At 37.0% G+C, this 17,899-nt stretch overlaps 1 protein-coding gene across 4 annotated transcripts in view; it reads left to right on the forward strand.

Annotated features, from left to right (window-relative positions):
- stag1.S (stromal antigen 1 S homeolog) overlaps positions 1-17,899 on the forward strand; it is a 117,792-nt gene that overhangs the window by 72,848 nt on the left and 27,045 nt on the right. For all 4 annotated transcript variants that reach the window (XM_041563961.1, XM_041563958.1, XM_041563959.1 and 1 more), the window contains 7 exon segments: positions 674-772; positions 4,840-4,919; positions 6,982-7,089; positions 9,802-9,916; positions 14,253-14,370; positions 15,747-15,850; positions 16,984-17,076. In XM_041563961.1, coding sequence (XP_041419895.1) covers positions 674-772; positions 4,840-4,919; positions 6,982-7,089; positions 9,802-9,916; positions 14,253-14,370; positions 15,747-15,850; positions 16,984-17,076 — 717 coding nt within the window.

The following is a 17,899-nucleotide window of genomic DNA, read 5'->3' on the forward strand; positions in this document are numbered from 1 at the left end:
CACACGGGCAGATTCAGGGAGATTTAGTCACCCGGTGACTAATCGTCTCTTGTTCGGGGGGACAATCTCCCTGAACTGCCTTCCCCCAGCCTTCTGCTGCTAAAATGAAAAATCGCTTGCAGCAATGCACTCGCAGCGCTCCGAAGTCACCCGAAGTATCCTCATGAGGCAACTTGGAAATCGAAGCGTCGCGACTGCCATTGCGCTGGCGTTTTCTCATTATAGCCGGCTAAAGGCAGTTCGGGGAGATTGTCGCCCCGAAGAAGAAGAGATTAGTCGCCAGGCGACTAAATCTCCCCGAATCTGCCTGTGTGCCCCTGCCCTAACAACTAGACAACCATTTACTGATAAGATATGCCAGGAGCCAGGGATCTATTAATGCTAAAGGATAGAACTCCAAGGTGCGGTTCGAGCGGACACGTCACCATGCGACAAAACACATGCGACTCGTCGGATGTTCTAAAGATACAGAAAGTGAAGGAGAAATAGCAGGTAAGAACTGCATTTTCATCCGACAGTCGAATAAATGTAGTTCTTACCTGCGACTTCTCCTTTGAGCATGTTTCCCAGTCTTTTTTTATATAAACATTAAAATAAATGTTGTATCTAGTCCTTTTTTATCGCATGCATTTATTGTGTGTTTTTTTTTTTCCTCCTCCCTTTTCTCATCTAGCAAGGTGAAGTAAGATTGAAGTGTCTGAAGGCCTTGCAGAGTCTGTATACCAACAGAGAGCTGTTCCCCAAATTGGAGCTCTTCACTAACAGGTTTAAAGTAAGAAATTACTTAATTTTTTTGCTTATTCTGTTGAACCTACTACAATTTTTTTAATTTTTCCTACTTTATGAAATCTAGCAGTTGGGTTTTTATCCTATTTAATCAATGGTTACTATAAATTATTTATACTATCATAATCAACTTGGGAAAAATGTATTAATTACTATTCATTAGCACTGCACTTTATATCACTAATGTTCTATTAAATACTCACTTATTTTTAATAATTGTTTAAAGTCCTCCACAGTGTCGTAATTAAATAATTAATTTGTATTTATTGATTTGAGGAACCTTGCTGGAGGATAGAACCTTGAGGCGGATAGAACCCATTTAGGGTAAGGCCACACTAGGCGATAGCGCAGCGATTTGACTCGCGGCGACTTTTTGCCGCGACTTTTAATCCGCAATCGCTGGGCGATTTCGAGCGACAATAGAAAAAAGATCGCCGCGTGTGTTTTTACGCTCGCGATTCCCCATAGACGCCAGCGCAAAAGTTTCCCCAGCGATTGCGGATTAAAAGTCGCGGCGAAAAGTCGCCGCGAGTCAAATCGCTGCGCTATCGCCTAGTGTGGCCTTACCCTTAGTGGACCTTTTATCTCATTGTTAATTATTATGGGATTTCTCAATCAATTTTTTAATTAATTCATTGGGATCAATTGATTCTAAATTTACTGCACTTCAAAACAGAATAATTAATTTATTAAGCAATTGCTACTATTAGATTGTTATTATTATTGGTCTTATTGGGTTTCCATACATATTTTTACTTAGTCTGGATAGCGCATCTTTTTGTAATTTGGAACTTCAAACCTTAAGGTATGCTAGATAATCATGTAAACACTAAGGGCAGAGACACACGGTCACATTCATATCCGAAGTCGTCCTAAGTTTCCTCATGAGGCAACTTAGGGCAACTTCGGAAAACAAAACGCATCGATTGCCATTTCACTGGCGATTTACTTCCTAGCCGGCGTTAGGCAGTTCAGGGAGATTAGTCGCCCCGAAGAAGAGGAGTTTTTCTGCTGGGGCGACTAATCTCCCCGAATCTGAGTGTGTGTCTCTGCCCTAAATAAACCCAATAGACTGGTTTGTCTCTGTTAGAGAATTCTTGTTAAATTGATATTTATATTTAATGTAGTCATTCCTGTTAAAAATATAATATTTGGGGATATATACTTTGCTATTTAGATGAGTTCAGTCATGCAGCACTCCTGAAGGAATATAAGCAGCAATTGTAATAGATGGAAATGGCTCTGGCTATAACTGTAAAATGATGATCGCTTAAATTGATAAACAGCAATACTTAGAATTGTGTTATTGGCTATTAACATATCAAAGATTTAATATGACAATATTAAAGGCCTAAGGGTGGCCATACACTATAAGATCTGCTCATTTGGCAAGATCGCCAAATAAGCGGATCTTAACCCGATATGCTCACTAATGGCTGGGCAATATCAGATGAATCGGAACGATCGGACTGCAATACTACGAATGGGCTCAGACGGATCGTAAGATTGCATCAACTAGCCAATGCGGTCCTGGTTCGTAGAAAAAAAAATCAAACTTGACCGATCGATATCTGGATGATTTTTGGCCTGATATCGATCAGGAGGACCCGTCAGGAGTCCCCACACATGGGCAGATAAGCTGCCGAATCGGGCTAAAGGACCGATATTTGCAGCTTTAATCCGCCTGTGTATGGCCACCTTAACACAGGGATGTTCAACCAGACGCAATCCAGCTGTATTCCTTTTCTCTGTAAATCGGTTTTTGACCATTTCTGAATGATGCATTGATAAAACGTAATTGTCTCAAACCCAAACAAACCTTTATTCCACTTCCATATGCTTTTTTGAGCCCTACTCATAATGGGTATTTTCTTTGAGATGTTCTAAAGTGTTGGCGCTGCTTCATTGAAGGTGAACTTCCCCTTTAACCAGGAAGCTATTTCTTTTCTCTATCTAGGAAGCCACAACTTAAGAAAAGCTGAACCAGCTTATAGTATATACATTGTGAGCCGGCTCTGTTCTTAAATGTTAATTAACATTTTCAGAATTTTTTTTTATATTTATTTATTTTTTGAGGTATATTTATTAATGGATGAATACCGTCTTCTCCATGGTTGGCCAAAGGAGAATTCTTAATATACTATGCAAGTAAAGGGATGTTTTCCTTTGACAAACTCATTTTTTTTTTATTAATCTATTGCTGCAACTTGCATTACGTTTTGCAAATGCTATATTAGCTATATCCATGTGGGTTTATTTATCAAAAATGGAATTTGTAAGGTTTTAGAGGTTTTTTTTACTACTTCAAATAAATTCACAATTAAAAAAAAAACTCACGTCTGTTTATTTATTTAAAAAATCCAATTATAAAAACCGTGAGTACAATCGTGAAAAAGACAAATTTGTAAATTTAAAATAAAATTTTGTGAGTTTTTAAGCACAAGAAAACTTGAAAATCAAAAAAAAAAAAATAGATTAAATATTGCCTAGGACAACTCCCATTGACTTCTACATGAACTCGCCAGCTTTTAGATGCAAAGTTTTATTTTCTAGTTTTTGGAGCTTAGCAAATACCAAATATTTGAATTTTTTTAAAAATAAAATTGGAATTTGTGAGTGTGTTGGTGCAAAATTGTGAACTGTGGCAAAAATATGAACGTGAACATTCATAAATTACCCCCATAATGTTGGTAAACTGAAACCAAATCCATAGATCATTCTCCTATAGATGCAGGTTTACAAAGTCATTGTTGTCTGTATTTGATGGTCTCTGTGTTCAGTTTTGATCTGCGTGCGCAAAAAAAAGTGGATTCAAGTGCCCTCCAATGGACAGCTTCATGTTTACATACAACAGAAAACATTGTTATACTACGGTACCATTGAATTTAGGTTGTGATTGTTGGGATTAGCTATGTTTTAAAGGAACAGTAACACCAAAAAATGAAAGTGTCCTAAAGTAATGAAAATGTAATGTACTGTTGTGCTGCACTGATAAAATCTGTGTTTTTGCTTCAGAAACACTACTATAGTTTATATAAACAAGCTGCTGTGTAGCCATGGGGGCAGCCATTCAAAGCTGAAAAATGAGAAAAGGCACAGGATACACAGCAGATAGCAGATACGTTCTGTAGTATACAATGGGATACTTTATAATGTATCTGTTCTCTACTGTGTATCCTGTGCTTGAATGGCTGCCCCCATGGCTACACTGAAGCTTGTTTACATAAACTACCGTTGTTTTTCTGAAGCAAGCACAACCCTTTTGCCAGTGCAGGGCTCCAGTACATTAAATTGTCTTTCCTTTAAAACACTTCAATTTTTTTGGTATTACTGTTCCTTTAAGGACCACTAAAGGGGCTTTAAACCCCAATATAAATGTTTACATAATGAAAGCAAATTTAAAGGGGACCTCCTCCCATAAACTCTTTTGGAAGTGTGAAGAATATAACAACCAGATTCTGTTTTAAATAGCAGTTACCCTTTAAACCATCAACATTTTGCATATATGTACTGCTTAAAACTGCATTTTCTTTCATTGTGCAAAAAGTGTTGAAGAATCTTGGCCATTTAGATGAAAACTATTTGATGTAATCCTATGGATCAGCTGATACATTTCTACCTGTTTGAGTCTTAAGATATTTTCATTTATTAATGTTACCATTACTCTTCTCATTACTTTGCATGCAGTTTTTTGGAAGAATAGGTTTGAGGTTCTGCAAAAGTACCTTTGCAATAGTGACCCATTTCACCAAAAAAATTAGTTTTTTTGGGGGGGTTTGTTTTTCAAATGGTGCAACATTTTTTTCATTATAGTCTATGGACGTATTTTTCGGCAAAATACTTTGCTCGTGCTGCTTGGAAAGCTTTGTAGGGAAAAACATGGAATTATTTAATGCTGTATCTTACTGTTTTGTAGATATGTATTCCAAGACAACAAAGTTCAGTTGCTTTGAACAACACAGCTACCCGCATTAACATTCAGTAAATTCTATTTTTGGGTAGTAGGTATTCTGACCAGCTACCATGATCAAAACTCCATTTTGTTTCTTACAGGACCGGATAGTCTCCATGACTCTCGATAAGGAGTACGATGTTGCCGTTGAAGCCATCCGCCTTGTCACACTTATTTTACAGTGAGTCTCTTACACTTCATCTAAGGAATGCCATGTAGTGTAGCATTTGATCTACTGTTTAGCTTTCACACAATACATGCAATGTCTCTACTTCATGTGCAGAGATCAAAAAGTTTTTTAACCTGTGCACAACAGTTTGGGCAGGTTACCTAAAAGTTGTAATTTGAGACTTTACGCTTATACTTTTAGCACATTGTTGGGAAGATCAATTCAAAAAAAAAAATCCTAAAAAATATTCCATATAGGAGAATTCAACCCTTTAGAGAAAAACCCGTACCCCCCACCCCACATAGACCCTCCTTCCCCCAGCCTAACTGCCCCCCCCCCCGGGAAAATGCCCCGTACTTTATACTTGCGCCTCGTCACAGATTCTGGCATCGGCCTTCACGGCATCCATCTTTCGGGTCCTGAGTAAGCTGACTGGGACATCGGTATGTCGGCGCATGCGCAATTGGAGCAGTTTGCCGGTTTGGACAACTGTGCATGCGCCTAATTGGACAGAAATTGGTGAAGTGCCAGAGGAAGACACAAAGACCCGAAATATGGCTGCCGTGAAGTCTGATGCCAGAATCTGCGACGAGGGGTAAGTATAAAGTAGGCGCATTTCCCCAGGGGGGAGCAGTTAGGCTGGAGGGAGGGGGGGTCTACGTGGGGTGGGGGGGTACTGTTTTTTTTTGTTTGTTTTTTAAAGGGTTGAATTCTCCTTTAAAGGGATTCTGTCAAGATTTTTTATGGTGTCATTTTTATTTCTAAATTACACTGTTTACACTGCAAGTAATTCACTACAATATAAAATTTCATTCCTGAACCAGCAAGTGTATCTTCTTTAATTTATAATATTGGTGTGTAGGCAGCCATCTCAGGTCACTTTGCCTGGTCATGTGCTTTCTGAAAGAGCCAGCACTTTATGATGGAACTGCTTTCTGGCAGGATGTTGTTTCTCCTACTCAATGTAACCGAATCTATAGCAGTGGGACATGGCTTTTTCTATTGAGTGTTGTTCTTAGATCTACCAGGCAGCTGTTATCTTGTGTTAGGGAGCTGCTATCTGGTTACCTTTCCATTGTTCTGCTGGAGGTACTGCTGCAGTAAAGAGTGAAGTTTATCAGAGCACAAGTCACACAATTGTGGGCAGCTGGGAAACTGACAGAATGTCTAGTCCCATGTCAGGTTTCAAAATTAAATATAAAAAAAATCTGTTTGCTCTTTTGAGAAACTGATTTCAGTGCAGAATTCTGCTGGAGCAGCACTATTAACTGATGTGTTTTGAAAAAAACATCTTTTCCCCATGACAGTATCCCTTTAATATACAATACTTATTGTTACTAATATATGTATGTATTCTTATATATATTATTATTAACATGTATTTTTGGAGTGCCAACATATTGTGTTATAAATATTGAATTACAGTAGGTCCATTTTATGACGACTTGAACATCATTCCATAAACACATCCTTTATTCATACTACTGTGCTTGAGTGAAGTATATAGTAGTGGCTTTTTTCACAACATATGTTCCTAAATGCATACAGTAATATCAAAATGAACCAAAGGCATACTTAGCATAAAACAATCACGTGTATGCATCCTTTATTTGTGTGCAATGAGCCTGTTTTTTCCCTCTTTTCCCACTTAATTCTTAGTCTCTGGAAGATGATCTGAAAGGAATTAGATGTAATTAGCAAGATTCTGACAGTTTACAGGCAGTGACTTTGGCAATGCAATTTAGTCTGACATTTGAAAATCAATAAACCACTTATTATAATGTAATTAGCAGTATGGTTTATTTTTAAACAACATTGCTATATTTAGACCTCCTATAGTATGCACCTTAGATAAATTAAGAGGAGGGCAGTTGTTCATTAATGTATGTTGCTGGTTCCCTTGTTAACCTTTCTCTCTCTACGAATGGATTCTTCCATTCAGAATTGTACAAGTTATCCCTCTCCCCTTAAAATGAAAATAAAGAATATTCAAAAAGAAAAAAAAGAATTGTACAAGTTAATATGATAAATAGTTTACGATAAATATAGCAATGTTTTGTCTTTTTTTTCTCAGTGGAAGTGAAGAAGCCTTGTCCAATGAAGACTGTGAAAATGTTTACCACCTTGTGTACTCCGCACACCGGCCTGTAGCTGTAGCGGCTGGAGAATTTCTTCATAAAAAGTACGGTTACTATAAGCATGTTTAACTTCTGCCTGTGATCAACACCAGGCATGTTCCTACGTTCATTTTAGGTTGATTATGGGCAAAGCTCTATTTTTTTATTATTCTATCTTCCTAAATCAAACAACCTTTATAGGTATAATGCAAATATACAGGTTGTTGAATGGATTTCTTTTTTTTTCTTCTTCTTGCAATTGAACTTGTGTGACACTGTACTGCATGTTGCAAAAAAATGTTGCAAATGGTACATTCTAAGGGCAAGGCCAGGCGTGGCATTTTTACATTGCGTTTTTTAAAATTCTCCGCTGGGTGCAAATACGAATAGAAAACACACTATTGCAATTCTCACAGGGCGCTTGCAAGCCGAAATCCGCCATGGGACGCCAGTTTTGGAGTTTAACAGCAGTAACGGCAATATGTCAAGAAACTACCAAATCAATAGACTTTATGGGATCTGCACGTTTGAAACAACACTTTACGTAAATACGCAGTGTTTTTTAAATATGGCGTCCAAATTCTCACAAGATAAATAAAGCATATGCGTTTTTACGACATATTAGGCCGGTGACATAATTATTGACAATCATTCTGCTCCATTTTGCATTTAAAAAGCTTTTCTATTTTTAAATAGCTTTTCTATTTCTAGCCAGTGGAATTATGGGGTAGAGAACAATGAGTAGTGCATGTTGGGAAAAGAAACCTACGTGCTGAAAAATGCATGTTGATGGTCGCGTGTGGTTATAGTGGCGTATTTACGGCTTTTTTAAAAACGCCACATTTGGCCTTGCCCTAACTACTGTCCTAGATCTGTTTGTGTGAGCAGACCTGGTTGTTCTACATTGGACCTCATCTTTATATAAGCCTGCTTTTAGCCACTATTTCACAATAGTACATAAATGCAAATATGTTTACAATTTACATTTTTGAATTAAAACTGTTGAATGTGTGTTCTATCCACTGAATTTCTAGTGCCATGTAGTAAAAGTGGCACAGCTCAAATTTGCATTCACGAGTCTTACTGCTGGTGGCCAGTCAACTTCTTTTTATGATTTGCTACAACTACAGAGTAAAATTGACTCCAGTTTTGTGAATTCCCTCCTGACATGGCCACTAACACTATACCCTATATGTATTGAATGTGGGTGCTTTCACTTCAATAAAACTGATAATCATATGTTTTATATTATGTCTCATTATAGCCCTTTTTTTAGCTGAACTCTCCTATTCAGTGAACAAAGTGTCCCTAGGAATGGTTTTAAAGTATTGGCAACTTAAACTTGAAGGGCCATTATGTTTGCAATCTGAGGTCGTCTTTCAGATGTTTGACAGAAGTATCATCTATACAACAGTAGAAACCTCATTTTCATCAGCCTTTTTTTTTTTCTATAAGGGATCTTAAAAATGTGTCTTAAATAGCGAGTTGTGTTTTTTTTTCTTTTTTCCTTTGCCAGTGAGTGGATTGCAACATTTTCAATTTCAGTCTCTAATTTGAAAAGCTGTTCTCACACTCTCACAGCTAAGCTGCTTTGGCAGCTCTGATAGATGAGTGAATGGCATTGAGCAAAACACTCGACAACACATTTTTGTCTACTGGCTCATTTGCCTAAAATTCATATTTTTAAAATTGTGCTTTAACATACCAGCATGCCAGAATTGGGAATACACAACATTATCTGGTTCATATGAATATTTTCTCATCTGATTTTTACATTGTATCTTAAGAAAAGGAAAACTATATTAGGCCTGTCTTGTCACTGTTCACATTAAAGGAAAACTATACCCCCAAAATGAACACTTAATCAACAAATAGTTTATATCAAAATTAAGTGACATATTAAAGAATCTTGCCAAACTGGAATATATATTTAAGTAAATATTGCCCTTTTACATCTCTTGCCTTGAACCACCATTTTGTGATGGTCTGTGTGCTGCCTCAGAGATCACCTGACCAGAAATACTGCAGCTCTAACTGTAACAGGAAGAAGTGTGGAAGCAAAAGACACAACTCTGTCTGTTGATTGGCTCATGTGACCTAACATGTATGGTTTGTTTGTGTGCACCGTGAATCATACGATGTCAGGGGACGGCTCTTATTTTTTAAAGTGGCAATTTTCTATTTATGATTACCCAATGGCACATACTACTAGAAAAGTATATTATTATGAAAATGAGAAGTGAATATTAATTGTCCACAACTGGTGTACTGTATATTGTGAGTGGGCCCTAAGCTCTGTAAGTGACAGCAGCACAGAGCATGTGCAGTGAATCAGCAGAAAAGATGATGGGGAGCTACTGGGGCATCTTTGGAGACACAGATCTTTACTGCTAAAGGGTTGTGGTTGCCTTGGGCTGGTACAGAAGCACAAAACACAATGCACAACAGTTCTAGCTACTTCTTTAGTTAGGCTTTATTTCTCCTTTAAAATATAGAAGTAAAAACATACTGTGTGTAAATTGACAGTTAAAAAAGGCAAAAAAAATAGCATCAGTTGCCACAGGCCATGCAAAAAGTTTAGCGTAATGGAATTCATAGCAATTTATAGTATTTTATAACTCCATGGGCCTAGCCAAAGTTTTAGAATCGCACCCACTTAAGTACCAACAACTGTTTATTCTTACTTATAAAATGTGGCACTGAGAATTTAAGAGCCTGTCACTTGACTGCTCCAAATGCTTGCAGGTGATTCTCTATATTGCTTGTTTTATGTACAGATTATTCAGCAGACATGATCCACAAGCTGAAGAAGCCTTGGCCAAAAGGAGAGGACGAAGCAGTCCAAATGGAAACCTTGTGAAGATGTTGGTTCTTTTTTTTTTAGAAAGTGAGGTAAGAAAGTAGAAAACAGCAGTTTGTTAAATAGGTGTTTGTAGTAGAAATCTAAATTAAATCCCACAGCTGCTTTAATATAGTTTGAGGGATAGCCATTGCTGTTCTAAATTACAGCTCCCAGTGATGTGTTTTAGCTAAGCTAGTTTGGGAGTAGTATAGGCATAATATTTGCCATCTAGGGTTCCGTTATATTGTTTGTAGGAAGAACATGTTCGTTCATGTGGTGGATCAAATTACATGACTCATATCGAGGCTATTATTGCTTGTAAGTGGAGGGGGTTTATACACACTGGAGATGAAGTATTCGTGTTTTTAAGGGACTAACCGCTTTTATTCATGATTTTTAAGTTGTGATTTGAAGTACATTTGCTGCACTTGTATTCCCAATTGAAAATAGATTCACTGAAAACATACATATAAAACATACATATAAAAATGTATTGCTTAAAGAGATTGTCATGATTTTTATGGTGTAGTTTTTATTTCTAAATGACACTGTTTACACTGCAAATAATTCACTCTACAATATAAAATTTCATTCCTGAACCAGCAAGTGTATTTTTTTAAGTTGTAATATTGGTGTGTAGGCAGCCATCTCAGGTCATTTTGCCTGGTCATGTGCTTTCAGAAAGAGCCAGTACTGCACTATGGATTTGCCTTCAGGCAGGCTATTGTTTCTCCTACTCAATGTAACTGAAGGAGTTGCAGTGGGACATGAGTTTTTACTATTGAGTGCCAAGGAGCTGTTATCTGTTTACCTTCACATTGTTCTGCTGCTGGGTGTTAAAAGGGAGGGGGTAATATCACAGTGCAGCAGTAAAGAGTGACTGAAGTTTATCAGAGCATGAGTCACATGACTGGGGGCATCTAGGAAACAGACAATATTTCTAGCCCCATGTCCAATTTCAAAATGAGGTATAAAACAATCTGTTTGCTCTTTTGAAAAATGAATTTCAGCGCAGAAGTCTGCTAGAGCAGTACTATTAACTGATGCATGTTTAAAAAAAACATCTTTTCCCATGACAGTATCCCTTTAACTGCTGGATAATACAGTAATGAACTAACAGCTTAAAAGATTTGGGAATACATTTAAAGGGGATGTAAAGGCAAAAAAATAAAATCAAATTTTTACTTTCTTTAATGAAAAAGAAACTTATCTCCAATATACTTTAACTAAAAAATGTGTACCGTTTTTATAAGAAACCTGACTGTATGCAGTGAAATTCCCTTTTCATTTTACTTGCTCTGACAGCTGCGGATAGGAAACTTCACACGGTCCCGAACGGCTCTGCAGGGAAACGATCATACTTTCAAATTGCCCCCACCTTGCTTCCCAGAACTAGAGCAGCTTTGTTTGTTTCCCTGTAAAGCAGCCGGCGACCATGAAGAGCTTCATATCCACAGGACCCAGTGCAGTCTGCATATTCTGATTATAAATTAGTCTTGCTGTATCGGCTTCGATGGCAGATATTATTTGACTTTTGCTGTTTTGATAATTTATGACGATCCCTAAGATTAACCTCCCAACAGATGCCCAGACCACACTGAGCATGTGCATGGCGTTGGTCCTGCAAAGATGTTTAACAAAGTTACAAGATGACAGCCCCCTGCGGCCAACTTTGAAAGCATAAATCATTTGTTTAATTAGGCTTCTGGTGCAGTAAGTTCATGTTTATGTTTAGTATACAAAATACACCATTCCAAACATTCTAGTCTAGACTTTAGTGCCCCTTTAATTATAAACCAGTGCTGTCAATGGAATAGCCTCTTGACCCTTAAGACATGACTGATAGAAAGTCAAGCAAGTATAAAGAGTGATCTCAGTACTTTTGTGAAAATATCCTTCAGCACTCCCAACATTCTCCTCTTTCCCGAGGTTGTAGTTTTAAGTAATAGCAGCTTATCGCCTACGTATATCACTGTCAAGCCATATAAGTAACCATTGTGAGAACTCCAGGGTACAGAAGATCTTCTAGGCAAGTGCTACCTAACCGTTTCCCTATTCTTTGCTGATAATTCAGAACATCTTTTTAGGGGAAGGTTTGTATGAAAATGATGAAACAATGGAAAATAGGGTAATTTATAAGCCTACTGCTGTCTTTGTATATACTGCCATATATGACTTTCTCAGATGTGCCCTCACAGGAACAGTGAACATAAAGTGTGTATAGGCTGAATTATAAAACATACATATAGCAAAAATCTTGGATGCTGAATTTTAAACAGGCTAGACAAATGTATTTAAGAATAAAAATAAAGGTACATAAATATCCTGCACATAACCTAGCTTAATCACACATATAACATGCAGTTAGGCCCATAAATCTTTGGACAGAGACAACTTTTTTTTCTAATTTTGGTTCTGTACATTGCCACAATGAATTTTAAATGAAACAACTCAGATGCAGTTGAACTGCAGACTTTCAGCTTTAATTCAGTGGGTTGAAAAAAAAGATTGCATAAAAATGTGAGGGACTAAAGCCTTTTTTTAACACAATCACTTCATTTCAGGGGCTCAAAAGTAATTGGACCATTGAAGGCTATTTCATGGGCAGGTGTGGGCAATTCCTTTGTTATGTCATTATCAATGAAGCGGATAAAAGACCTGGAGTTGATTTGATGGGGTGGGGCTTGTATGTGGAAGATTTTGCTGTGAACAGACAACATGCAGTCAAAGGAGCTCTCCATGCAGGTGAAACAAGCCATCCTTAAGCTGCAAAAACAGAAAAACCCCTCCAAGAAATTGCTACAATATTAAGAGTGGCAAAATCTACAGTTTGGTACATCCTGAGAAAGAGAGAAAGCACTGGTGAACTCAGCAACGCAAAAAGACCTGGACGTCCACGGAAGACAACAGTGGTGGATGATCACAGAATCATTTCCATGGTGAAGAGAAACCCCATCACAACAGCCAAACAAGTGCACAACACTCTCCAGGAGGTAGGTGTATCGATATCCAAGTCTACCATAAAGAGAAGACTACATGAAAGTAAATACAGAGGGTGCGCTGCAAGGTGCAATCCACTCATAAGCATCAAGAATAGAAAGGCTACATTGGACTAAAAACATCAAAAAAAGCCAGCACAGTTCTGCACAAACATTCTTTGGACAGATGAAACCAAGATCAACCTCTATCAGAATGATGGCAAGAAAAAAGTATGGAGAAGGCGTGCATAGCACATCATCTATAAAACATTTGGGAGGCAGTGTGATGGCTTGGGCGTGCATGGCTGCCAGTGGCACTGGGACACTAGTGTTTATCCATGATGTGACACAGGACAGAAGCAGCCGAATGAATTCTGAGGTGTTCAGAGACACTGTCTGCTCAAATCCAGCTAAATGCAGTCAATTTGATTGGGAGGTGTTTCATAATGACCCAAAACATACAGCCAAAGCAACCCAGGAGTTTATGAAAGCAAAGAAGTGGAATATTCTTGAATGGCCAAGTCACTTGATCTGAACCCAATTGAGCTGCATTTCACTTGTTGAAGACTAAACTTCGGACAGAAAGGCCCATAAACAAAAAGCAAGTGAAAGCCGCTGCAGTAAAGGCCTGGCAGAGCATTAAAAAGGAGGAAACCCAGAATCTGGTGATGTCCTTGAATTCAAGACTTCAGGCTGTCATTGCCATCAAAGGGTTTTCAACCAAGTATTAGAAATGAAAATTTTATTTTCAGTTTTTTAATTTGTCCAATTACTTTTTGTTCAACCCACTGAATTTAATCATCAGATGATGGGGAACACACAAGCAGACATGATATCTTCCAGGTAGAATGCAAATGTGCCAGCAGTATAATGTGGACACCCTAGTAGCTCAGTATGCTTCAGGCCTACTTTGTCTTGGCATCCCTGGGTTCCAGATTTGGCAGCAGGGGGTGCAGGTCATAGAACCCTACGCTATTTCTAGCTCTGTTGTTCTAGAAGTGAAAGCATCTTTCTTTAAGTATATAGAAAACACCAATGCATCACAATGTTTATGATATGGGATGTATTTCATGATTTGACCCACTGTAAATGATGTTTTGATGAAGAAACGTAAAAATGAAAACCGTAGAACCCAACTTTTACATTGCCCAGGGAACTGCATCAAAATGGCGTAAATTCTAGTAAAATGTTAAATCCAGGAAAGCAAAAAAGCAGCTTGCCTGAATGGGATCGCAACAAAACGGTGTAAATTCCAGGAAAATTGCAGTTCTGCCATAAACATTTATTCTGATTTCTTGTCATTTTAACAAGTAAAACTGCTTATATAATTATTACAAATCTATCAAAGGTACTATTTAATAGGTCTTTGTGGGCTTTTAAAGATAACCTATTCATTTTTGTCCCTTAGTTACATGAGCATGCTGCTTACTTAGTGGATAGTTTGTGGGAAAGTTCTCAGGAGCTTCTCAAAGACTGGGAATGTATGACGGAGCTGCTGGTTGAGGAGCCTATGCAGGGGGAGGAAGGTAAGAGACCACACTAAAATTTTAAGGGAATTAGTATTAACTTCATAGTGTTGTGCTCATGAATACATTTTAAGAGGATGTTATCCTTCAGACAGATATCTTAAATGGTTTGCAACAGGGCTTCATTAAACATAATAAAAAACATAGTAGCATTCCAAGATATATTGCTTAGAAAATAAATTTTTATGTATTCATACTCTTTTCCTTTATGCCTCCACCCCCTGGATGTGTTAGCCAATGGCACTGTGTCTATATCTGTGCAGGAACCCTCCCCCAACTGATTGATTTAAAGGGGTTGTTCACCTTTGGGTTAACTTTTAGTATGATGTAGAGAGGATTCTGGGACAATTCGCAAGTTTTCATTTATTATTATTTGTGTTTTTTTTTAGTTATTTAGCATTTTATTCAGTAATTTCCAATAGTTCAAAAGACTGTGGCTAAATTACCGTGGTGCTCTATCCAGAAACCTTGCTGCTTGACTTGGTTTCCCTGTTCCATATGTTGAAAGAAGTAGGATGGCACACACTTGTAGCAATTGTGCTAAAACATAGGTGCTTTATTTAGATCTCAAACACAGCTTTTTATTCAGCAGCTCTCCGGTTTGCAGTTTCAACAATGTGGTTGCAAGGATCCAAATTACCCTAGCAACCATGCATTTATTTCAATAAGAGACTGGAAGATGACTAAGAGAGGCCTAAATAAAAAGATGAGCAATAAAAAGTAGCAATAACCATAAGTGTGCAGCCTTACAGAGCATTTGCTTTTTAGATGGGGTCAGGTTTGAAAGCGTGAAAGTGTCAGAAGAAGGCAAATAATTAAAAAACTATAAAAAATAAATAATGAAGACCAATTGAAAAGTTGCTTACCATTTTACAACATACTAAAAGTTAGTTTAAAGGTGAACAACCCCTTGAATGATTCATGTCTAGCCAATTCCATAAATGACATGCAAGTGAACATGGAAAGGAAGTGGTGAATTCCTTTATGTTTAGTAGTGCCAATGAGTGATACAACACATCTCCACTCCTCGTCCTTCTTGCCAGAAAGTGCTCTATTTTACCAATTGAAAAACTCATCCATGTGCCTGTAATTAAGCAGTTTATCCGTGCAGACGGGGTACTTCTGTAATAATACAAGATTAGAATAACTTCCACAAGTAACTTTTAGAAGACACATTTTTCTTTTGGAGAGTTCATTCGTGCTCTCTCTCTACTCTCTAATAGCGTAATACAGCAATGTCAGTCACAATGGTGTTGTAGTGGGATGTGTTTTTGCATATTGTTAATGTATTGCTTATTATTCCTTGATGAAATATCAAATGGTGTGTATTTATCTGCTTTGCCTTTTTTTTTTTTTTTTTAATTTTTCTTCAAAAGTAATGTCGGAGCGACAGGAGAGTGCATTGGTTGAGCTTATGGTCTGCACAATCCGACAGGCTGCTGAAGCACACCCTCCTGTGGGCAGAGGAACTGGCAAAAGGGTAAAATAAAACCTCGCTACGGCAGGAGTATTTTACTGTATTTTTACATTGTCATGCCTTATGTCTTTTAAAGGGGTTGTTCACTTTTGCGATAACTTTTAGTATGATTTAGAGAGTTATATTCTGAGACAATTTGCAATTGGTTTTCATTTTATTATTTGTGGCTTTTAAGTTATGTGGCTTTTTTTACTCAGCAGCTCTCCAGTTTGCAATTTCAGCCGTCTGGTTGCTAGGGACCAAATTACCCTAGCAACCATTCATTGATTTGAATATGAGACTGTAATATGAATAAGAAAGGGCATGAATAGAAGGGTCAGTAATAAAAAGTAAAAATTACAATACATTTGTAGCCTTACAGAGCATTTGTTTTCGGAAGGGAGTCTGCGACATTTGAAAGCTGCAAAAAGTCAGACGAAAATTTAAAATAACTATAAAACTATAAAAAAATAAATAATGAAAACCAATTGAAAAGTTGCTTAAAATTGGCTGTTCTATAACATAATAAAAGTTACCTTAAAGGTGAACCACCCCTTTAATAGCTATATTCCTGTAACAGACCGATTGTGTGTTTCATAAAGAGTTCACTGTAGAAAACAGGCAGCTAGGCTGAAGTAGCATCATGGATAGGAATGGTAGGCTAAAGTAGCACACATGTAATAATTATATGCCCATTGTTGACAGTTCCTACACTAAAATTATGTTAATGTATTCATTTTGCCATTTTAATGCAAAGTGCCTATCAGTTGCCAGTGCCAGTACATGGAGGTTAGACACTCCTAATAAGGGTGGCATTATGAAATCTTTCTCTCAAACTGTCCAGATATGAAACAATTTGCACAGAAAGGGAGAGGGCAGATACGGGGCTATAAAATGTAAATAAACCTCAATTAACCTTTTTGCATTTGCATGCCCCTCCTGTATCCAAAAATGATTGCATCCTAAGCAGTTACCTCTGCTGCCTACTCCTGGTCCTGGTACCTGCTTCTTGTTTAAAAATTAGACTCTACATGGGAATTTGGAGAGTACATGCCATTGGAAATGCACTGTAAACTACTTTTATTGTTTTTCTTAGACATTTTTACACTGTGGTATTTCTTCGCTCAGTAATATTTGCCAAAACTTTCTCATTTTAGGTGTTAACGGCGAAGGAAAGAAAAACTCAACTAGATGATAAGACTAAGCTGACCGAACATTTCATTGTTGCACTTCCAGTACTGCTTTCTAAGGTACACATTTTACTATAAAGCGATAAAACTACACACAACTACATCTGGTCTGTTGAGTAAAATGTAAAACCCAAGTTTATCTGATAATATAGAAGTCCACTGAGAAGTTTTACTTGCCTGTTCTCTCTTAAAAGCAACATTAAAGTAATGTGCAAATACATAAGAACCAAAAAAATGTGGTGTTATTATTGAATTATATTGTATCTAGTTTCAAGGTCATGAACTATAATACATCTTATATTATGTGCTTCACTATATATATATATATATATATATATATATATATATATATATATATATATATATATATATATATATATATATATATATATAATATATCTCTATCTATCCTATTTGTACACACTTATGCTCATTAAAAGGCATGCCCTATTTTTTATGTAATGAGTGAAAATCTAATTGTAAGCAATTTAACAGTATACGGTAAATTAAAAATTTTAACTGGTTTTATATATGAATATAGTTGCTTGTGAAAGCAGTATCTGTCTTGCTTGTTTTGGGTTTGTATATGGAATTTAAGTTTGCAACAAGTCGAAGTCAAATCATATTTATTGTAATCTCTTCTGCCTACAAATGAAAGCATACATAATGTATCCAGATTATATAAAGAATACATTTTCTCTTAGAAAATGTATTTGTTAAATATATTGCACATGGGTAATATATTGCTTTATCACATGGGACAATTTTGGGGGCCTTTGTTGCTTGTGATTTTTAAGTAATTGAAGAGATCATTATTGTAAGTTAGATGTTCACCCTCTAATAGGAAAATGTAGATGCCTTCCCCCTTTTGGAGAAGGTCGTA

Source organism: Xenopus laevis, chromosome 5S (assembly GCF_017654675.1).
Source record: "Xenopus laevis strain J_2021 chromosome 5S, Xenopus_laevis_v10.1, whole genome shotgun sequence".
Classification (NCBI taxonomy): Eukaryota; Metazoa; Chordata; class Amphibia; order Anura; family Pipidae; genus Xenopus; species Xenopus laevis.